A 24,887-nucleotide genomic window follows, 5' to 3' on the forward strand; every position below is an offset into this window, starting at 1 on the left:
CTTACTCTGGCGCACACCCACGCTATTTTCTTTGAAAGAAAAGTAAATGGGGAGACAGGAAAGTGGTGAAAAAGGGGTCACAAAGAGGGTAAGACAGTAGGGAAACAAGCTTGGGATTTGCAGGAGGGATGTAGGTAAGGCCCATAGCTGCCCATTTCTTCATCAGCAACAGCTGTGCATATGTATGTAATTTGGTGTGACATTTGAAACCTTCCACCCCTGAGAGAGGTGTCAGGACAACAATAATACTTGTTGTACAGCCAATTGTAATTGATAGATTCCATGTCCAGCAGACATGTGTGCGAAATGGGCAGCTATGTATGGGGCGTAATTTTTTTGTGGGTACAGAGTGCCCCTTTTTTTTTTTTCAGGTGAGATGGTATGTCAGGTGAAGGAAGTCGGTACATCTGGGGAGGTAGGTTGGGCAGGTAAACAGACAAGACAAACAAGACGCATACAGGGGCGGTGTATGACACGTGGGGGGGTTACACAATTGACGGGGATGGAGGTTTGGATATCCAGAGCCCATGAGCCCGCAAATGGCAACAGTGGAACTGATGTCCCCACCCATAGGCAGTTGCCACTGTTCCTTCACTGCCCAGGACGGGGCTGTGCTGGGGGCTGTGTAGGCCGGGCAACAGGCATGCCCGTTAGTTGTGCCACCCATGCCTCAAGCTGGCGTAGGGGCTCGAGAACAGAGTCCAGAATCTCCCTACGCACCACAGTCCAGACGCTACGGAGGGTGAGTGGTGGTTCTCCTCCAGCCACACTTGCAGAGGGGGGGGCGAGCCCTATCCCCTGCAGCGCTTCCACCCGCAGGTGGCACAGGGCCACCGGAGGAGGGTCCGGACTTGGCACTAGTGCCAGGTGCACTCGCCAGCTGAGGTGGGAGAGGTGGGTCTGCTGGAACCCGCCTTCCCTGTCGTCCTATGTTTTGCATTATGTCATGACAGCTTGGGTTAGTGACATATAATACCATTCACAATTAGTTGTAACAGCATGCATTAGTATTCCCATTAACCAAACACCTAGATATTCACACCATTGAACAGCATGCATAACACATGCATAATTTGAGCATCAATACACAGTCCAACAACATGCAGTGTTAATTGATGACAACAGGCCATCAGGTTTGGATGTATGAACAGGGCAGATGCATCAACGGACATGCAAATATATATGACCCAACAGGACAAACGTCCAGGGGTGTTGATTGTGATTGCACATACCATTTTCACGTGGAATGGGTTATATGTGGTTATAGGGTGGGGTGAAGAAAATAATATTAACACCTTCAAATACCAATACATATGCTGTACATTTCTAATAGCTACAGATATATACACACTACTGTTCTAACTACAGTTTCCTATATGATAACTATTTCAACTTGGTGATAGGACTGTTACTGCAACAGCAATATACATTTTATTGTTCTTCATACACATTCATATCTAGCTTTGTTCAGCTACATCATCCTGCTACATTTGCTTTATATAGCTGTAGACAAGTGTGGATGTTTGGTATATCAGACAATCATCCTATCTGCATATTGCAGACTGAGAGCAACATATCCAGATTTTGGGATACACATTCCAGATGCAGCAACACTTTGAACAGATTTCGCTGTTTGGTTTTGATTCTCACATGCATTTCATTCTGTCTTGACTGCAGTATACTTTATTCAGGGGTTATTACTACTGTATTGCTGGATTCATGACACTTTGCCTGGCCTCCTGGATCCAAAGGTTCAGTTGGTCCTGCTTGCGTCTCTTCAGGTCCGCATGGTGGTGACGGACCTGCTCACCAGTCCTTGGAATCCCTGTGGCACTGGTGAGATCATGAGCCAACCGGTCCCACGCCTCAGCCCTGTATGCTCCCCAGAGGACCTGGCCCTGCATGAGTTGGGCCTCATGATTGTGGACTAGGAGCCAGACCTTGTACCTGGACACCTCAACGCCCCACCTCTGTGCTCGAAAGCAACTACCCTCTCCTACTCCTGTCATTCTGCCTGCAGTTCAGTTTTACAATCGTTTATGCTGTGTATTCCCGCCTATGGGGCTTATATAGTCCGTTTTTCCCGCACATATCTGTGATTGGCCATTTTGGAATTGTATCAACTTTAGTAAACCTGCATTGTCATGCTCCAGTTTGTATTCATTCCTATATATTAGCTATTATTGCATTTCTAGGTACTGCTGTCATGGCTTAGTGGTTTGGTACCTTGACTATGGTGTATAGTATCCTGGGTTCGAACCTGGCAACTGCTTTTTATTTTTCATGACTGTCTAGACATGCTGAGGGGTGTGTCTGTGTAAAGGCAGTTTTGATACGGCTTGCTCAGCGTTGCCCGTCGGTTAGCTTGTTTGCGCGGTACTCTGGTTTAAGCCTCATTTGGCTATCAGCACGCATATTACGCTCAGCTCAGTTAGGGGCACATAGATTTAGCATGTTAAACCACTGCTCAGCTACAGGCACTCATTTTGCACCAGTTAAACCACTGCTCACCTACAGGCAGATGCACTCACCCTGTTAAACTGTAGCTCAGCTATGGGCACATTTGGCATTTTTTATTCTTTTGTTACCTCACATTTCTTCAATATAAATGGGCTATTTCATTACATTTTACATAAAATGTGGTTTTATGTGTACATATTTGTCAGGGACTTGTTTCGTGCTTATTTTGCTAAAAATAAAAATTGGTGTTGTGGGGGCTCGAACCATGAATGCCTGCTCTTCAGCCAACATCTCTACTGCTACGCTATTGCTTCCTGGCTTACTTTGCATATTTAGTTCTTATATGCTTTCCCACTGACTGCTAACTGTAGCTGCTTACGGCACGCCAGCAAACGAAAAGACTCACGGTTAAACATTTTTACAATTAAAAAAATTATATAACATGTTTATTTATATGTTTTCTGTTCATAGTCTGTGGGGGCATGTGTTGTGTTCTGTTTATTCACATTTCCGTGGACTCTGTCGTGGGTGTTTACTTTGGGCACTTTTCCTCTTCTGGGAGCGTGTCCGCTTACAGGGCTCGGCCTACGGACAAGCCCCCTACTGTTGTACATGGACCGTGTTAGCCTTAGGTGTGATTCAGCATGCTCTCATGAATATGCAAAGCATGCTGACATCACTCCGTTTAACTGCAGCCTCCGTGTATGAGTTATAACTCTTACACGGAGGCTTCGTGAATCCTGCCCACAGTCACCTCTTTCCTTCCTCTTCCCCTCTCCTTAATGTTTTTTCAAACATTAATGGCACGAAGTAGGGCATATGCTTTGGAGTTTCTACAAGTTTATCAAAGTCAAAAAGTCCAATATTTCCAGGGTTTTTGTATTCCATCATATTTCACAAATGTGATTGATGCTTTACAATCCCACATTTATTTATTAATTTCTGAGTTGCTGGATTTTTTTACTGTCGATCCCCATCTCCCAACTGCAGTCTCTCTCTCTCTCATTTCCAACATACTCCTGGTTCTTCTAGTCAACTCCTGTGTTTTTCTGTGTCTCTCAAGCATTTTCCTTTGGAATATTGGAAAAAGGTTTCACTGACATAGTCTCAGAGCTTTATTATTAGAAGAATAAGAAGCAGAGTCCCCTTCTGTTTGACAGCTCACTTTTTGTTGGACAGCATGCTCTCCATCAAAAAATGTCTTTGACCCTCCAAGAAAAAAATATTCTAAAGATAGCTGGATACAGCAGCTTAAATATCACACCTGCCTCTTGAAATTCCCTGATTACTGGAATACATTTACTCCTTTTCTGCCTGGTGTACAGTGAGTAATCATTTTCCAGAAACATTCTACTGTCTCCAGCTTTTAGTACTTTATCCTTTTACCACAGTTTTGTAGAATCAACTCTTTCTGCTGGTTGGACTGGAATACTCCTCTTCTGCCTGATGTACAGTAAGTAATCCTTTTCCAGAAACATTCTACTGTTTCCAGCTTTTAGTACTTTGTCCTTTTACCACAGTTTTGTATAATCAACTCTTTCTGCTGGTAGGAATGTGTGTATACTATTAGAGGTCTTGGCTGCTTTATCACGGCCAGTTTTGGAGCACACATGATGTGCTCTTTCAGTTAGCAACCCCTACTGTGAAATACCAATCCAGTTGCTTGTTTGTGCTTTCATAAAATTAATACAGTCTGTTCCTTCCAGTTTCTGTGGTGCCAGTTTTTCCCTATGTGCTCTGTCCTCCAATTCTACCATTTTTGAAACACCTGTTCTAGAGCGCACTCATACTCAACCACACTTTTCTTCATTTCGACCTGTGATTTTTGCAATTTTATCAGCTCATCTGAATGTCTGCTTAAAGCTTCTTATATTTTTCCAGCCTTTTGTTATTTGGGTTGATGTACTTCTTCAATCTTTCATTTATTTTAATCTGTTGTGAGGAGATTTGACTTATTTTTCCTGGAAGTCATATCTTGCACCAAAACTGGAACTTGAACTGCTTTTTGCTGAACCGCTGCAGGTTTCTTCCCAGCCAGTGTTTTCCTCTCACCTTTCTTGCTTGATTTTCTTTCAAGTTCTCTATATTTCTTGTTTGCTGGCATCTGGGCAAAGCACGAACTAGCCGGTAACTAAAATTTACCCAAAAAGACAAATTCACTGGTTCTCTTTTCTGAGTTTCTGTTTTCACACTGGGAAGAACTGAAATTAGTTGTTACTACTGTTAATACACAGCCATCCTGGAAGTCTCTCACAAATCTTCATTAAATCATCATATTTTCCCAAACCTCTGTAATCTGTTATTTCTCTGTCTCTGCAAATAGAGCTGCTTTGCTGTCTGCTCTGATGTCATCATTTCTTCATCTGTCCCACAATATGCATCCTATCACTGATCTCAGGCACTTCATCTCCATCACCTTAACCTTCCTCAACTGGTCTGCCTACACTAGCCTGGTGTCTGTTCCATACAGAAGTACTTGTCACACTACTGTTCTGTAAACCTTCTTTCAGCTTCTTTGGCATTCTTCTGTTACCCACTGCCCCTGACACTCTGTGCACGTTGACTGCAGCACATCTGATTCTAGGTTTTAAATTATTCCTGCTCATTACATTACTAAAGCAATATGTTTCCAACTGCACCTTTCTTCCATACTGTACATCTAGGATTTGATATCTTCCTAAGAAAATTCCCCTGAAGTCTACTCAGTGTATAAAAATGCCTATGTAAACATTTCCATGCAAATATCCTAAATCTTCTACACTTTGTTGAGTACTTGGGAGCCTTACAGATTTCTTCACATTGTTCCTTTGTAAACTACTTTAATTTTTCTTTTCTCAATCTTTTCTAACCTCCACTGGTTGTCTCTTATAATCAAAAAGTAATATCCTTTTTAATAGCAGGCTCTGTGCTAGAAAAAAAAATCTCTGCCAAAGCTGCTCGTTAACTTAACACTTCCTCTGTGCCTGTGCTGTGTTTACCAATCCCTGATAGGTAAGGAAGACTCCATCCAACATCTTGATCATATCTGCTGTGATATCATCCAAGACTGCTGATCTGACCTGATATTATTTTCCTTAGTGCTGTTCTTATTTCTTCAGGAGTTAGTTCTTCCTCTTTCATTGTAGGTTGTGTATGAGACATTACAGCTTCTCTGAGGTTTCTTCATTCAGAATCTGCTGGAAATATTCCTTTCACCTGCTTTGATGTCCTGTGGATTGGTGAAAAGATCATTGCTGGCATTCCTTATGAATGGTGTCTGATGAATGTCTTCTTTTTCTTTCTGTTCTTTGCCTTAGGGTCTGATAGAGTTTCTTTGCGCCATCTGCTGAATCACTTTCTAGAAGCTGGTAGAGTGCCACTGACACCCTGTTTTTTTGTTACTGTGACTGCTTTCTTAGTCTCTTTGTTAGCTAACCAGTATTCCTTCTTAGTTTGGTCCATCTTTTCCATTTGTCGCTTTTTCCTGCACTCCGTCTTTCTTTCAATAACTTCCTGGACTTCTGCATTCCATTGCCAGTTTTCCTTATGCACCTTATTTCCATACCTGGCTCAGCTGTGTTTTTGTTCTATATTCTTCACACATGCTGCTTTTAGATGTTTACATGCTTCTTTGACTCCACCTATTTCCTCTTCTTCATGAGGTGCTACAGCCTCGATTATTTCCTTGAACTCCTGTGCTTCACTCCTGCCATTGTCCAGGTCCTAAACTGACTATTTTATTGCATACTGGACACTTTCAGAAGCAAGTGTAAGTAACAAACCCATAATCTCCCTGTCATATACAGTAACAAATAATGTAGTTTTTGATTCAAAGTTTGTGTCATTTTTGCATTGTATTTTAATTTTATTGTCTTGATAAATGCAGCCCACTGAAAATTTTCTTTGAGCTGAAAATCTTTGCCATGACGTCATGAAAAACTGAACCCACAATGCTTTACTACCTAAGCTAAAGTATGGTCTACTGTATTTTCATGTTACATGTATCAGTAGAAGTTTCTTATTTCCTAGAAAGACAAGTTGTCAAATAGGTCATGCATGTGGAATGTTTTACATTGACAGCATATGTGAGAACATAGCAGTGAAACTAGAATGTAAGTAAGAAGCTACTCTTCAAAATAAGTAAGTAATTACCTACCCAGAACGTTTTACAGATATATGTAAAAGCTACTCTCAAAATAAGTTATTTTTCACCTACCCAGAATACTTTGCAGATATACGTAAATCATTTTCTAGTAACTACAATGATGCCATTTTGTTGGTGTGCTTATACAGAAAACCAAGTAAACAGTGGAACTAAAAAAATCAAACAGCACAAATGTTTTTCTTTTGTAAACTCATTTGCAAATGTTACATTATTTGTAAAACAAGATGCTTCAGAAAGTGATCAAAGTATTTTATGCAAAAAAATTTGACAAGCTTTAAGTGTTTGGTTATAAGCACTAATATCTGTCTGCATTTAACAAAATCACTGCAATGTTTTTATCATATTTCAGTTCACTACTGCATATTTGTAAGCACTATATTTTTCTCTTTTTATAACCTCTGTCTTTTTTACCCTTATGTGCTTATTTTATGACAACTCTCGGCCTGTTCTTAAGAGAAAGAAGGGCTTCCTACTGTATTTTACTTGAATTATTACAAATATCCTTTCTACCCTTCCAAACTTCTTTATACAAGTGTTCAACCCCAATTATATAGGGCTACAGAAGATATTCCTCGTGAGTACATGTCTGACAATGTTGTTCCAGTGCTGCTGGACCTTTCTACATGCAACAAAAAGTTTTTTTTTTTTGCAACTCTCCTATCTAATAGGGTTAGAAGGAGCTTAGAGAGTTATGGCAAGAAGGTATAGACCTCATAGGATCATAGATCAGTACTAGGCTGACTGTCCTTGTGGACCATTTCAAGAGTAGCCAATTACCCCATGTGAGACTCAAACCCTGCACCTCGTGTCTGTATTATGCCAACCTCACAACTTTGTCTGCCTTTGCCATAAGATCCAGATTTAGTTATCTCACATAGCTAATTATCAAGGTGCCTTACCACCAGGGATCAGACCGCAGAAATATGGAATAGTTTACTAGCAGGAGGCATTAAGGCTTACATGGACAATTTTAATGTTTTTTTTTAATTAGAGAGACATGTGATAAGTATGCATATGGTACTGCTCTTACAGCTGTGTCGATAATAACTCTTTCAGATGCTATGCCTCGCCAAAGTCCCAGCCCTTCTTTAAGAATGTAAAAGTCTTGCTGAATCAACGTCATTAACTACAAGAATTCGTTAAGAAATGCTACCTGATCCTTACTGAATTATCTATAAAAAGAAACAAATGAAGACAGGTAACTAAGGAAACATTTCAAATAGATCTAGTGTTACCTAACAAAACAAACACTCCTCCTGAAGATGTCTCTTTTTAGGGAAACAACAGTCGTTGTGAGAGAACATTTCACGCAGGAGATCATGGAACTTTCTGCTACCTAGAGAACATACCAAAAGCCCGGTGTGATGAAAGAAATAACACCTTTTAGTCATCCCTGTGCTGATGCGTGCATTTGAGGATACCTCTGATAAATGCTTTGCAGAAGCCAGGCTTGCAGCCCCCTTCGCCCATGAATCCATACCAAGTTGGCAGAGTTTACAAGAAATGCAAATGTGTTTATCAAAAAAGTTATATTGCAGACCCTGCTATGGTGTTCTTTAATGATGCTATGGTCTTCCATGATAGTACCAGGATCTAACACTTCCCAAATGGTAGTGGAAAAAAGACTGGTTTAGCAACTTAGCATATAAAGAATTATGTGTTTGTCTCATTAGGAGTCATGAAGGATAACTACCAAACCCGCATGATATAGTAGTAGGAAATAATAGTTATTGATGACTCTGTTAATAAAAAAAAAAAACCTCATTAGATCAACCCAGCTTGCCTCCAAGGTTGGAAAGCTTGCCACTAAGTGTCAGTGTGATGCAGTGGAAGCCTGTGCCAGAGCTGTGGACCCAGTAGTTAGATAATGTGCATGGCTTAGGAGTCAGCGCCTTCCAGAAAATGTGATATGTCAGCTACTGAACACCTTCTTAACAGTGAGGTCCTTTTCAGCCCCCAACCCCCAATTCCAGAAATCTGGAAAAGTAGAGGGGAAAAAGGTAAGGCAGTGCAATCTGCAAAGTAGTTTTATCAGAAATGCAATGATGCTGCCCCCTCCCCCCATGCTAGTGTGTCTATGAACTATCCATCAGGCAGCAGCTTATTTATAGAAGGCAGTCTAGGGTAGACCAGCATAACCAGAAAAGACAATATCATACCAGTTTGTTTGTTTATTTATTTATGTTGTATAAACTCACCAAACACTCCGAAGCCCAAGTCTCAATTCCACTAAGAATATAAAGTCCAACTCGATGTGAATTAAAAAATACAAATTTATTTTTAAGCCGTTAAAACCATACGCTTTTCGTTGGCTAACAGTCCGACTTGTAGAGCCTGCTGTTTTCACCCAGGCAGTTCCACTGGACCTGTGATATCTGGAGTGTTATTATTCTGAATGAACTTTCAGTAACACTTTATTTGATTCTGATGAAGTCTCTGGATAAGAGATGAAAGCGCTTAATCCGCTATCTTTTGTGCTGTGTGTTTTTTAATAAACTGTTGAAGCGAACGTCTGAGACTTGTGGATTTTTGAATTGGACAGCCTCTATTGGATGACTACCTGAAATTCATCATTTGGAACAGTCCGACTTCTTCAGAAAGAACAAACAAGCAAACAGTGCCTCCCCTTCATTGAGAACATTTAAACAGTTCACTAATTGAGAATAGCAAGTCACATGATTGAACCTCATCTGAATTAAAGTCCCAGCACTAAAAAAGCACTAGGGGAAAACAATGAACAACTAAATGCTCATGTAATAATAATACAATACCAAGATGTTAAAATCATATTACATGCAAAGCAGATTGCCAGATAAAACTGTGTACATACACACTTGACAAATCTAGGACATGTAAATAAATAAAAGTTTTGATTTCAATAATAAAAATTGAATATTTAAAAAAAATTTTTAAACCATAAAAATAAGACAGCTGTGTAAACCCCCACTGCCAAGTTTGGAAACTGAAAAAAATTTTTAAGATTTTAAAGACAGAACTCACTGCCTGTTGTTAAAATGGCCTGCGGGGCCAGATAGTCTCACACCAGAAAGGTGGAAAAATTACCTTCTCCTTTGGGAATTTGAAGTAAGACGGCTGTATCCATAAGCTATAAAAAATAATATTGTTACTGTTTCGCTAGACGTATGCATATCCTAACTTGAAACTACTATCCTGTGGCAATAACAAGTTGTCAATGTAGCTAATGCACATTGCATTGTAACTCTTCTTGATACTACTACCCCAGTGTAAGTATAAATAACAAACTCAGGGGTGTAGTTGGTCACTGCCATCCTCCACTCTATTCCATTCTATTGAACCCGCTTCCGAGAAACTAGTGCCCCCGAACCCTCTCCACTGTTGCCAGACTAACTAAATGACACTGAATAGTGTCTACTACAAAAACATAGTCCAGCAAGAAGTGGACCAAACTGGCAACACTGTACAATACTTGGAGCCAGTACCTACTGCCCCCCACTTCCCTATATTCCCTTACTGAGTCCTGTAAACCTGCCTAAGCATGTAATCTGGGCTTTTATGTTAGCCGTGTATTGGGAACTTGAATCCTACTGCTAAATAAAAGTAAAAATATAATAACTCAGGTGACATAACCAGGTGAAGGCTCAAATGATGTTTGTAATTTAAAATAATAATAAAGGGTGACTATTAGTAACAAGGAAATATGAAAGACATGTAGAAACCCCTCCAGTATGGAATGATTTTGCTACAAGTCATCTCTTGAGCCTCTTTAACTTCAGTAAGCAAGCCAGGTTCAAAGAACCATTTAGGCCAGGCACATGACATGCATCCAGCCTTAATTGCCACCACAGTTTCCTACTTTCTAAATACAAGGGAGTGTGGCCTCCCCTTGGGTTGGAACTGACCTGGTCGATAACACTAAATGTGAAACTGTGGCCTAAGTTTTCCATGACATGTTTGGCTAGAGCATTCTCCATTTTGACTTTTCTGATGGCATACAGGTGTTCATATATACGCTCTTGTAATCTTCTGTCTGTCTTGCCTACATAGAAAGCAGGACAGCAGACACACTGGGCTAAGTACACTACCTGTGTACTATTACAGTTGAATTTGCCTGCCAAGTGGAAGACTACCTCATTGATGGAAAACCTTGACCCTGTTTTTATATATCCACAGTATCGGCACATGGAGCATTTGTATATGCCCAATCTGTTACTGTGAATCTTTGGTTTTCTTTCCAGTATATCCTTGATATTCGAACCTCTCCTATAGACTACCCTGGGGGGGTCCACAAACACCTTACGTGTGGACTCATCCTGCAGGATCAAGGGACAGTTCTTCATGACCGTTGTAAAAATGGCTCTGGCATCCATAGTATAAGTTATAATCAAACTTTGGAATGAGTAAGGTGCCTTTTCTATACTCTCTGATCGTGTTGTCATATTTCCACCCCCTGACTAAGGATAGGTTCATAAAAACCTGAGAATCTCTTAGATTGGACCTGTTCCACTAGGTCTGAAACTAGGTCATGTGGATACCCTCTGCTGATAAAAAGGTCGGCCATGAAATTACATTCCACTAGAAACTCAGGGTCTCTAGATATCATCCGTGCTGCCCATACAAATTGGCCTTTGAGAATGGACCTTTTCTGTTTATATGGGTGAGAACTGTCAAAATGAACGTAGCTATTAGAAAAGGTGTCTTTTCTGTGTATTATGGCTACGTAGCTCCTAGAAGTCAAATCCTTCCTTAGATCCACATCCAAGTAGGTGATACTGTCCTTAGATGTGCTATGGGTGAATTTTAGAAATTCAGTGGAGGAGTTGAAAAGTTGTACCATAGATCTAACAACATTTTCTCCCTCTCTGGTGATGATAAAAATATCGTCAAGGAACCGAGTGTACATAAGTACAGAGTCCATGACTGAGCTGTTGTTCATAACAAATTCCCTTTCCCAATAGGCCATTACCATATTGGCCACACTTGCCCCGCAAGGAGAACTCATTGGTACTCCTACTTGTTGAAGATAGAATCTATTATTGAAAGAAACGTAATTGTTGGATAGAATAATATCCAACAATTCACTCACCAATTGGATCTTGGTAGCAGGGGCTAGTTTAAGGGACATCAAGGAAGGGATCCATTCCAAGGCCACCGAGTGAGAGATGAAAGTATATAAATCCTTTACATCGACAGTTAAAAAATAACTATTGTGAGAAAAAGGTGTAGAATTGACCCTGGCTAGAAAAGACCAAGAATCTTTACTAATTTGAGATTCAGTAGCCACATATTTTTTAAAAATGGAATCAACTACTTTGGCAGCAGCGTATGTAATACTGCCCCTAGCACTTACTAGTGGACGCATGGGGGGATTTAAGAGATTTTTATGAATTTTAGGGGTACCGAAAATTACTGGAACCTTAAATACAGGAAGAGAAATAAAGTTAAATAAATCTATGTCAATGGTTCCATTCAGGAACATATCACTAAAATAAGAAACTACACGGGAATTTCCTATATTAAGCTCATTCCGGGATACCTCGAGATAACAGTCTACAGAGAGGATATCCTCCATTCTTCTATTGTAATCTGATTCCTCCATGACCACTAAACCCCCACCCTTGTCAGGTTGCATTACCCTGACCGAAGCCCCAGCTAGCATGTCAAGTAGGGACTTCTCTGTTTTACTGATGTTGAGACCCTGATTTTCTAGTGGAATGTAATTTCATGGCCGACCTTTTTATCAGCAGAGGATACCCACATGACCTAGTTTCAGACCTAGTGGAAGAGGTCCAATCTAAGAGATTCTCAGGTTTTTATGAACCTATCCTTAGTCAGGGGTGTGGAAATATGACAACATGATCAGAGAGTATAGAAAAGGCACCTTACTCATTCCAAAGTTTGATTATAACTTATACTATGGATGCCAGAGCCATTTTTACAACAGTCATGAAGAACTGGCCCTTGATCCTGCAGGATGAGTCCACACGTAAGGTGTTTGTGGACCCCCCCAGGGTAGTCTATAGGAGAGGTTCGAATATCAAGGATATACTGGAAAGAAAAGCAAAGATTCACAGTAACAGATCGGGCATGTACAAATGCCTCATGTGCCAATACTGTGGATATATAAAAACAGGGTCAAGGTTTTCCATCAGTGAGGCAGTCTTCCACTTGGCAGGCAAATTCAACTGTAATAGTACACAGGTAGTGTACTTAGCCCAGTGTGCTTTCTATGTAGGCAAGACAGACAGAAGATTACAAGATCGTATATATGAACACCTGTATGCCATCAGAAAAGGCAAAATGGAGAATGCTCTAGCCAAACATGTCATGGAAAACTTAGGCCACAGTTTCACATTTAGTGTTATCGACCAGATCAGTTCCAACCCAAGGGGAGGCCACACTCCCTTGTATTTCGAAAGTAGGGAACTGTGGTGGCAATTAAGGCTGGATGCATGTCATGTGCTTGGCCTAAATGGTTCTTTGAGCCTGGCTTGCTTACTGAAGTTAAAGAGGCTCAAGAGATGACTTGTAGCAAAATCATTCCATACTGTAGGGGTTTCTACATGTCTTTCATATTTCCTTGTTACTAACAGTCACCCTTTATTATTATTTTAAATTACGAACATCATTTGAGCCTCTACCTGGTTATGTCACCTGAGTTGCTATATTTTTACTTTTATTTAGCAGTAGGATTCAAGTTCCCAATACACGGCTAACATAAAAGTCCATATTACACGCTTAGGCGGGTTTAGAGGACTCAGTAAGGGAATATATGGAAGGGTGGGGGCAGTAGGTACTGGCTCCAAGTATTGTACAGTGTTGCCAGTTTGGTCCACTTCCTGCCAGACTATGTTCTTGTAGTAGACACTATTCAGTGTCATCTAGTCTGGCGACAGTGGAGAGGGTTCGGGGGCACTAGTTTCTCGGACGTGGATTCAATAGAATGGAATAGAGTGGAGGTTGGCAGTGACCAACTACATCCCTGAGTTTGTTATTTATACTTACACCAGGGTAGTAGTATCAAGAAGAGTTACAATGCAATGTGCATTAGCTACATTGACAACTTGTTGTTGCCACAGGATAGTAGTTTCAAGTTAGGATATGCATATGTCTGGCAAAACAGTAACAGTATTATTTTTTATAGCTTATGGATACAGCTGTCTTACTTCAGATTCCCAAAGGAGAAGGTCTTTTTTCCACCTTTCTGGTGTGAGACTATCTGGCCCCGCGGGCCATTTTAACAACAGGCAGTGAGTTCTGTCTTTAAAATCTTAAAAAAAATTTTCAGTTTCCAAACTTGGCAGTGGGGGTTTAACAGCTGTCTGATTTTTATGGTTTAAAATTTTTTTTTAAAATATTCAATTTTTAGGATTAAAATCAAAACTTTTATTTATTTACATGTCCTAGATTTGTCAAGTATGTATGTACACACTGTGTTATCTGGAAATCTGTTTTGCATGTAATATGGGTTTAACATCTTGGTATTGTATTATTATTATTACATGAGCATTTAGTTGTTCATTGTTCCCCTAGTGCTTTTTTAGTGCTGGGACTTTAATTCAGATGAGGTTCAATCATGTGACTTGCTATTCTCAATTAGTGAACTGTTTAAATGTTCTCAATGAAGGGGAGGCACTGTTTGCTTGTTTGTTCTTTCTGAGGAAGTCAGACTGTTAGCCGACGAAAAGCATATGATTTTAACGGCTTAAAAATAAATTTGTATTTTTTCATTCATATCGAGTTGGACTTTATATTCTTAGTGGAATTGAGACTTGGGCTTCGGAGTGTTTGGTGAGTTTATACAGAGTTTCCTAGTTTTTCAAGTTTGTCTGGTGTATTTATTTATGTTTGTTTACCAAGGCAGTGCACTGATCACTATTGACTAATTTTTCAGGCTCTGCCCAGGAGAAATACAAAACATTTCACAAACAGAAATATAGAAATGTAAGCAATAACAGAGTTGTTTAGACCAATTACATAAACACTGTGTATATACATTATAGTGAACAAGTGCAATGCAATGTACAATCAAGCAGAGTGTAATGCCCAATATACACATTAGCTTCTAAAGTGGGTCAGTGAATCTTGAGAGAGGAGAAGAGACTCAGAAAGGTGATAGGTTAGGTGATATGTCCTATGTTGGAGCAGGGGCATTTGGCTTGGATGAAGAAGTACTTTTTCATTTGCATTCTGAATTTGGAGTAAGTGTTGATTTTCTTAAAGTTGATGGAGAGAGCTTGCCAAAGCATAGGTACCTGAGAGGAGAAAGCATGTACAGTGCTATGGAGTTTAGTTCTAGGGGTAGTGAGAGTTGGTGTGGCTTGTGAATAGTGTCTCAGGTTGTAGGAGAAGGTTTTTTCATGAAGTCTGTCTGCAAAGGAAGTAAATGTGTGAGGGTGGAATACTTTGTAGAAGTGAGATCCGAAAAGTAGGTTAGATCTTTGTTTTAGTGGTAGCCCTTTGGCTTTTTCTAGGGTGTTTGTAATGAATCAGCAAATGCTGTTAGAGATAGCCTGGAGTGTGGAAGCAGAAGTAGAAATTGGGAGCCAATATTCAAGTTGAGAAAGGAGAACTCCTTTACCAATGGCTGCTCTAGCTGGTTGGGATAGAAAAGGGGGAACTTTTTAGCCCACAAAAGGGAGGAGTTTATTTTGATTATTACTTAGTCTATGTGGAAATGGAAGTTTAGTGACTGATGAAGCTATACTCCTAGGGATTTGAAGGTGGAGGTTGTCTGCGTGGAATAGTAGTGTAGGTCAAAGCTAGTTAAAGAGTCAGGTGCTTGGTGAATTTTATGTTGAGTTCCAAAAGGCATAGTTTTGGTCTTGCTGAGGTTGAGCAGTAGTTTATGGTTTATGAGGCATTGCTGGAGCTCAGGTAAGTCTGACTGGAGTTGGCACTGAATGTTATTGTGAGAGTGACCTAATTGGTAAATAGCCATGTCATCAGCATGCATGGGGACATATAATTAGTTAGCATGGTACAGTCTCATTCATTATCAGATTTAACCAGATAAATCTCTCCACCAACTAAGAATGACCATGCTCCACCCACAGAATCAAGAAAGACCTATTAGTTTGTCAATCCTTTCTGTGTCCTGGCCAGTTGATGTTTCCCATATTGAGAAACCATGAGAAAAGGTGCTGTGCAAGGAAGGATCAAAAGGGCAAATGTAAGTACTCCCCTTAGCCAGATATCACTTTTTTGTGAATCACACAGTTTTGCTTATCTTTTTTAATTGTATAATGTGTAAGCCAGCCTGATCAACATGGCACTAAATAATATTTACCACAATTAACATGACTGAGTCATAGAATCTTAGAATGTGCATGACAACTAAGCCATGTGATCATTTAAGCTTTGCTACTACCCAGGTTTATCTTGCCTGCCTTTTCAGTGAGTGACAGGGCAGTTATACTGGTGAAGAATTTATAAATCCAGTTATCTAATTCCTTATTAAAGGAACATGGTGTGTCACACTGCTTGATTGGATGAAGAAGCTTGTGCTAGAAAATGGGTCATCCTTGCATGACAAATCTGTATTTCCACCACAGTTTGTTTATTTGCTCAAGCGGGTTCGGTTTTCTGGTTCTAGAGTTTGCCGGACTGTTTAATTTGTGGTGCAAAAGGAGCGCTTAGACTGCTGGATCCCTAATGGCCCCAAAGGCAAGGCATAGATATCCCTTAAGGAGTCTATAGGACACTGAATACAGGAACAAGGCCTCCAGACTCCCTTGATAACTCAGGTCCTTTAGTCCCATGATATTTTTGGTCAGGAACCTTTGAGGTCTTTCTGACTGCTTGAAATGTTTAGTAAGATAAATAACAAAGGGAGCACTGTAGTCTATAATGGACCTGTTCAGTGCAGAATATGGAGGGGTAAGGGCTTCTTTTGACCTAGAGGAAATACCATTTATGATCAACTGTGCCAGACAGAAGGATTTCCTGATCACAGTTGCAACATAATGAGCAAAGGAGAAGGAGTTATCTATCCATGTTCCAAGTCTTTCTTAACAACTTTGTTTTGCAGGCTAGTGTTTTCCATACTATAAGGGACTGTTTGCCAATTGCAGCAATATTGCATTTTTTAGCATTTATTTTTGCTTGTTATTAGCACATTGGCTACTAACATGTATGCGAGTACTTTGTAGCTTCTGCATATCAGAGGGTATTCAAGTATAACACCCAGTTTACAATCATTGGTAAACTTGGTTAACCACAGTTCCTGTTTTTTGATTTGGAGATTACAGTAGTATATTTTGAATAAGCAACGGTCCTAGCATGTAACTATGAAAATAAACATTATACCATCCCATTGCTTTTTCCAAATCACAGTTCACTTTCTCATTGCTACACAGCGTGTACCAGTCTTATACACAGTCATAAAAATTTTTGAATGTCACTCTATGAATATATTTTTAATCTAAATTATTAATGTGATATTTGGAGTATTGCCATTTGTATGAAGAATATATACAGTAACTAGTCTGAGTTACATGAAAATGGGTTACCTGGAACAAAGAATGTGTATTCATGCTACAAACCAAATTGGAAGGGAAGGATTTATCAGTAATAAATACAGTGAGGAACTACAGAAACAGAAGAGAATTAAGAGATGTAAGAATATAAAATGTATTAATGTAAGTGGGTTACAAGAAATTAAGGTAAACAAATCATGTGATGAAAACATAAATGGAAATGTGTAGATGATTTAATAAAAATCATCAATATTCTGCATTAAATTATTGAAGGAGGTTCTTTGCTATCTGCCTGAAGTACTGCTAGGCTATGCAGACAAGAGCCTAGTTTAACATGTCACACACTGAATGGCATCTCAGGGTGCTGCAGCTTATTTTTGCTACACTATAGAGTTGTTTTTTTCAATTTAAGGCACATGCTTAATATGGAGACAGAACATAAACGTTTTCTAAACTTCTGATATCAAAGGAGAGAGAACACCCTGCTGGGTTTCCTGCTACTGCAGTTGTCTAAAAAACCTGTAGGTTACAGTTCTAAAAATGTCACCTTTGGTATCTTATATAGCTTATATCTGTCTGCCTTTCTGATGTCGCCATTTGTAATTTTCAACAGTGAAGGTTAGAAAATGCCCATAAGCATCGCAGCTTCCACTGTGAGCTTATTATAACTTCAGTCACTATAGCACTATATTGTATGACATCTGAAACACAGAGCAACACACATGTGATGGCATTTATTATGTCTGTAAATTGATAACTTCATGCTGAGATTAAATAATAGCACTCCATGCCACTGCCAGTACCTTTCACTTTTCTCTTCACTTTAGTGATTAGTATTTCAGATAAACAAGTAAATCTTATAGATGTGGGAGAAGGTGCTGCACGAACAGAACAGTAAAGTATGATCTGCTGTGTTGATCTTAATGGGGAAGTACTTCTTTTACTCAAAGAACATTTTTTTCATTATTCTTTAGCATGAGTTAGGCTAGGGTTGTGTGTACAATGAATTGGTTTGAGCAACACTGCTCCATCTCCATAACTTTTATCACGGAATTATATTTTCTTGTAGTTGAATTAAGATGGACTGCTCAAGCATTTGAATATGCTAGGGCAAATTTATATCATATTATGGGGTTAACATGTTTTTTTTTGGAAGGTATTCTTCATTTGGACGTGTGTGTCCTGTTGGGGAAAGCATGAAAAATGGATTATGAACTGATATTATAGGAGAAAAGTACTACTTTCAGTTGCATTAAACAGTCGTGGTGTGTGTCACACATGTTAATATAATTTAAAACAACTGAAACAACAGTAATTCTGTAAATGAGACTTTAATAAAAATGTGAAAAGAAACAAAAAATGGTTAAATCTGATTTGACTTGCAAAATCTCACATTTCACAAAAAATGTCCCACTTTGGAGATCTTTAAGGTGGTAATTTTAGTCACAGGGTCAGACTCGATGCAGTTACCATGCTTGACATTCATAATGTTCGCACTTTATTCATATTTCTTCTTCCATACACTCTGTCTGTCAAATAACAGCATATGGCTTTAAGAATCTGTATACTGCCTTTCTCATAGGCTCAGCAGGGGGACAAGATGGTTAGTAAAGTCTGCCCAGTAACGTTTGCTATGCTAGCTGTTAAACTAATGACATTATTTGCATCTTGTAACATATCTTTAATCCCTGTGTTGCAGATTAAAAAGTGCTGGAGGCCAGATACAGAAAGAAAAAGTAACTGACTTCTGGGATTTGCATGGAAAATATGACCTTGTTGTCAACTGCACAGGAATTGGATCCAGAGAGCTAGCTGGTGATATGCAGCTGTACCCAATGAGAGGTCTAGCAGTGCAAGTTCGTGCACCATGGTTGAAGCATTTTGTACGTGTTTCTGATGGGCAGACCTACATGTATCCAGGACGTGAAACTGTAACACTTGGAGGGACAACTGAAAAAGATAACTGGAGCCTGAAAGTAGATCCCATTACCAGCCAAGAAGTATTTGAAAGATGCTGTAATCTGGAACCTTCTCTTAGGAAATGTGAGGTGGTGCATGATTGGGTGGGGTTAAGGCCTACTAGGGCTAGTGTGAGATTGGAAAAGGAAGTACTAAAGCGGGGTGAAGATCAACTAACTGTTATTCATAATTATGGCCATAGTGGGTGTGGCATTTCTATACACTGGGGAACTGCCTGGGATGCTACTCAGTTAGTAAAGGAATGTGTTATAGTAAGCAGAATGGCACTGAAGGCTAAAATGTGATTTAAAACAAGGCCCCTGCTGGATATGTTTATAACAAACTTTATTTGGTCGAACAACAAACGTTAACAGTTGAGCAGTAGAACATGTACAGATTTCATAGTCATTCTATCATTTAATTTTCTCATTACTTTAGCAAAAAATTATTTTACCATTGGGCAAAATCTTTTCTGTTGCATAATTCCAACAATTTCCCTTTTCTAATTTAAGTGTTCCATAGACCAGCATTTCATTTACACTTTTCCACCTTAGTCCATTATAGTAACTGATACACATTCTGGACATGCTTCTTACACTGCCCATTGTTTCATACAAATATGTCCTTCTCTAGTCATTTATATGTACTTATTCCAAAGTAACCACCTTGCAGAATATTTCACCCATGATATTTTCTTTGCCAACCAACTTTCTGTCATTTCTGTTTCATCCTTGAATAGGTTAATATCTCATCTTGTTGGTTTCCCTCCTGACTTTGATTTTTTGACTATTATTTTTTTAGCTACTAAATATTTTAAGATAAACACTTGCTTTTTCCATCATATTGAATGGCGTTTCATTACCAAATCCTAACATCAACAGTTTTTTTATTACCTAAACTTCCTGCCCCAAAACATTCAGTGATATCTATTCCAATTCCTCTTTAAAATTTGCTAACATTGAAAAATACCAAAAATAGGCTTCTGTCCAAGCAACATCTCTTCATCACATCTCCAGCAGTTTGCTACCATATTTGGAAACTTCCTTCAGTCTTTCTGAGGTATGAAAATATTTCTGAAGATACATACATGCAAATCTCCTTAAACAGTGTGACTTTGTTGCATACGGGGACATTAAGCATATTTCATCCACATCTTTACATTTATTTCCCCTCCTACAAGATCCTCCCACTCTTTTTACATTTTTTCCATAGACTATACTCTTGTTTAACACTGAGTTCCCTTTCTGACTTACAAGTTTTAATCATTAACCTTTTTGTAAAAGGATTACTCCCCAATACTATCATTTTGTAGTTACAATGTATACAGAAATGTTTTTGATTAAAACAAATCATTTAACCCTATACTCCAAACTGTATTAATTATTCCTTCACATTCTGTTTGTGGACATTCCACTTGTGCTGCATCTGTCCCAACGAGGTCCACATCCCATCAGAAATCAGTTGCTTCCAGTACAATACTTTAGTCTTCCTTTCTCTTCTGTGCTATAAACCCCTTCCATCAGGTATTCTGATCCTACTTTTACCTATGGAGAATATAGTAGTTAACCCATTTATGAATATCTTCTGTGTTAATGACATTTTCTTAATTCCAGACTCTTCATTATTGCATATGGTAACCCTATTCTTAGTACTTAACTCCAATATTGCACAGCTTTAAAGCTCTCTGCATTTCATATAATTATGCAATAACGGAATAATTTTCCATTTAACATTATGGTCTAAAAGGAGATGCTGCATCAAAGTATAGACCTGTAGTGCATACATATAATTTCCCCCTTTCATATGGTAATATTATTTATTGTAAGCCACTGTAGATTTACCTTTTCCAATATATTATCCCATGTCATGTTTATAACTGGCTTTAGAAAATTCACCAAAGCTCTGCTAGAAATGCCTGAAACATTTAACACTAGAGTTAAAACACACACACACACACACACACAAAACATAAAAGTAATGAGCTGGTCCATCTCCAGGCCAGTAGCCTTCTGCTATCAAAAAATCATCTTTCAGCCTATTTTTCAATTTGTTATCCATTTAGTTAATTGACCCCTCTAATGGATTCTTTAACAATTATCTCCTAATATCTACTACATTCATCCTTCAATAAAAAATCATGTTAATATTGTAAACTCTCCTTTGGGACATAACAACCTTCTGGTTTTATTTACTTTATAATTAGACTGTTTACCAAACCTGTCTCTTGAAGAGTCAAGTAAATCAATGCATTACCCACATATTAATATTTTGAAATCTTCACATAGCAGTTTGTAACCTTTCAAATCTGATGACATCAATAAATTCAGCCAGAGACTCCAAATATAATGCAAATAATAATAGTGTCAAAAATAATCCTTTTCTTTTATCTCTGTATAAACGTACAGAGATGCCTACTATTTTAACCTGTGCTGTCAATTAATCATAGGCCAAATGCAACATTGCCATTGATTCTTCCATAAATGCAAATGCCAGTAAAACTTGCACTGCAAAGTATTAGTTGACCCAGTCAAGCCTCCTTGGCATCAAGGCTCGCTGCCATCTTCTTTTCTTGCTGCATCATTCTTGATAGCAAAGGCATCTTCAGTCCATTATCAAAAGTCTGTCTACTGGCAGAAACCTGCATTGTTTACTCTATAACTACCCCTCCATTTTGCTAGTATGGTCGTGAAAAGCTTATAATCAGGATTTAACTCCAATACTTGCTAATATGATAAAGGAAGATTTGTGTCTTTCCCTTCTTTAGGTATCACTATAACTGCAGCTTTTTTTCTTTTCCGGTACAACATTGAGTATTAGTATCAGCTTAGATTTAATCTCTTCAAAATGTAGACCCTTGAGCTCAGTTGGCCCATCATCACTAACCAGAGTCCCACTCCCCAGTCAGGTTTTATTCAAACCATTTGGATTCTATGTCATCAACATCATCCCTCGTTCATCAAAAATTTCATCCTTTCTACTGCATAACATTTACAGCATTTAGTCATAATTACATCTTATAGAATTTCTCCATCACCCTTACAGTTCATTGTTTTCAGAAAGTCTTCCAATCCAGACATAAATTAATAGCAATATGCAAACTAAGCTATGTACAACATGTAAAGAAACATAACATTTAACTTACATATTCAGGTTCACAGACAAACCTTTGCCTTTACAGTTCTCCACAAACACCACCAGGTGATAGGCGTTGCTTTAAGTTCCATGTTCCCAGTCCTGGCTGTTCATTCCCATCTGTAACATCTTCAAGCATTAGAGCCCTTTATATTTATGTTTTGTCATTGTATTATAACTGCCAGATACAATCATTTAACTTTATAATCATATTTTTACAAGTTTCACCTCCAACTGTCCGGCCCCATAGATGGTGAGCAAGCTGTCTTACCCATCAAACATGTTTCCCAGTGAGGAAATTTCTAAACAGTCATTTATCTCTTAGGTGTTCAGAGGCTCCCCCACCACTTTACCAAAAACAGATTAACTTCAACATTCAAGTTCAAACTAAACATTACAGCAGCAGGTTTGTTGTTCTCATCAACAGGATGACATAAAAACAGTGCTCTGTTTAGTTACATCAGTCCAGTTTCAGGTTCTTCAGCCACCATTTTTATGCCAACTGATCATCATTTTATGCTTTTCATCATATGAGATGTAAAGATTCTTCAGTCTTCTCTTGAGCCAATTTCTTGGATTGTTTCAGCTTATTTACTGTTGCAACCCAAATTATTTCGACTGTCTCAGTCCCCTCTTGACTTCCTCCACCCTGTTCATTCTATAAAGCAGTTCTTTCTCCTTGAACCTCATATTCTCACATGCCTTGCACTTCTTCCAGTGCCTCTGAAAATGCCTTTTATTCACTTGCAAAAAAAAAATTCAAAACAAAGCCATCAAGTACAACAAAACTTAAGCTTTCTAATCCTGTATTCTCTACTGGCCGATACAAATTGTGCCCTCTATGTCTTTATACAAAATAATTAGTCAAGGTTGAAAAATACTTTATTATCTCTTACTTTGAGTCCCTCCTTGTCTTTTAACTGTGACAACACTTGTTTTTTAAGTTTTTAGATTTCAAATCTAACAGAAATATGTCTGGACTGCATTGTGCTTTCAGCCTGGTGAATGCAAATGGTCAGTAAGCCTGCTCCACTTTAATTGTTATCACATCTAACCCTGTCATGCTCACTAATTCATCCTGTACATAACATGGCTTTCCACACATTATGATACTGCTATGATTCAACTATTCTTCCTGTGAGCTCTACCTTTCATATCCACTTGCTTTTCTTTCTGTATTTCTGCTTTATTCAACAGAAAATCATATTTTTAAGTCCAGACTTTTTCTTATGACTCCACAATGACACCAGCTTGAAAATTCACAGCGTCCACCATTTCTATCTCAAGCATCTTCACCTACAAAATATATTCGGCTAATTATGTACTGATTCTCTTAATCCTTTCAAAATTCTCTATTACATCAGCCAAGAGAGCCTCAACCATTCTCAACACAAGTATAATGTAATTGCTTAGAGAGTCAAGCCCTTGTTTATCACTTGCCACCATAGATTTTGTAACAGATTTCTTTCCTTCTTGTTTTTTTTTTTTCAGATCAATCCACGGAAATTCATCCTTCACTCTTTCACCAACCCACACATTTCTTAATGGCTTGAATCTTGATGCTTATAAACCTTGGAGTTAAATTAACCAATACAGTGACTGAGAAGCATATCTTCTCTATGGAAAACCATCACTAGACATCCAGCTTGATTTCAAGCTTAATGTTTTTCAACTGACCCTGTATAAGTAGTGTAAAATGTTTAAGTAAAACTAGGATTAATAACAATTCTGAGGTCTTTCACTGTGGAGGGCTCGTATTAATAGGACAACTGGGCTGAAGCTCACTAATGTCAGTCATTTGGGTATCCATCCAGCTGTGTAACTGCCATGTGTCTGATTATATACATCTGACCAAAATGTGCACATGTCAAATGAGGCCAGTGAAGTCTGGGTTTGCCCTTCCTATAAAATGCAGCAATCCTGAGTTTTAGGTGCCAGGGACATGGAAACAAGCTTTTTGTTTTGTTGTTTGTTTTGTTTTTTTTTTTGTTTTGTTTTTTTGCAATCTTGTTTAATCAGAGCCACTAGTAAGTGAAACTGCTATCTTGAGAAGAATTTTCTGCAATCTGTATGCATTCATGATAATTTGTATTGTTTGGGTTGGGATTGCATTGTGATGCTTTAGAGTTGTCTATGTGAGTTTTCATTCTTGACGTTTCTGGTTGTTGGATTCTGTTGCGATTTTCAACTGCAGATGCAGTTTGGCTTGTAGATTTTGGCAGAAAAGTGATTCAGATGTGGTACAAGAACCTACAGTTAAGACTACCACAGCATGCTCTGACGTCTTCAGTCTGTGGCTTGATCTTTATAATAGAAAAATAACTTTATTAACAGCTGAACTGGGCAGTTCAGTGTACTTACTTGTTTTTTTTTTTTTGTAATTTAGCAAGAAAGATTTTGCAACTCCAGGCTTTAAGCATATCTCCCTATAATTACAGTTCACTTTCTCAAATCATGTAATGCCAACAGAGTAAACTGGTGAGTGTTTTTTGTCAAAAATTGTTGTTGCTTTTCACTAATACTGAAACTTTTGGACGTACCAGATGTGTTGGATTATGGTAACAGTGTGTATGTGCGTGTGTGTGTGTGTGTGTGTGTGTGTGTGTGTGTGTGTGTGTGTGTGTGTGTGTGTGTGTGTGTGTGTGAGGATGATCTGCATGTGTGTGTGTGTGTGTGTGTGTGTGTGTGTGTGTGTGTGTGTGTGTGTGTGTGCGTGTGTGTGCGCACGCGCATGT

At 38.7% G+C, this 24,887-nt stretch overlaps 1 protein-coding gene across 3 annotated transcripts in view; it reads left to right on the forward strand.

Moving 5' to 3' along the window:
- DDO (D-aspartate oxidase) overlaps window positions 1-24,545 on the forward strand; it is a 380,203-nt gene extending 355,658 nt beyond the window's left edge. For all 3 annotated transcript variants that reach the window (XM_044066659.1, XM_044066667.1, XM_044066672.1), the window contains one exon: window positions 18,761-24,545. In XM_044066659.1, coding sequence (XP_043922594.1) covers window positions 18,761-19,325 — 565 coding nt within the window. In that variant the 3' untranslated portion in view covers window positions 19,326-24,545. The remainder of the gene's footprint in view (window positions 1-18,760) is intronic.
- Window positions 24,546-24,887: the final 342 nt, after the last annotated feature.

This window comes from Protopterus annectens, chromosome 1.part0 (genome assembly GCF_019279795.1).
Source record: "Protopterus annectens isolate FY-2018-M chromosome 1.part0, PAN1.0, whole genome shotgun sequence".
NCBI lineage: Eukaryota > Metazoa > Chordata > Ceratodontiformes > Protopteridae > Protopterus > Protopterus annectens.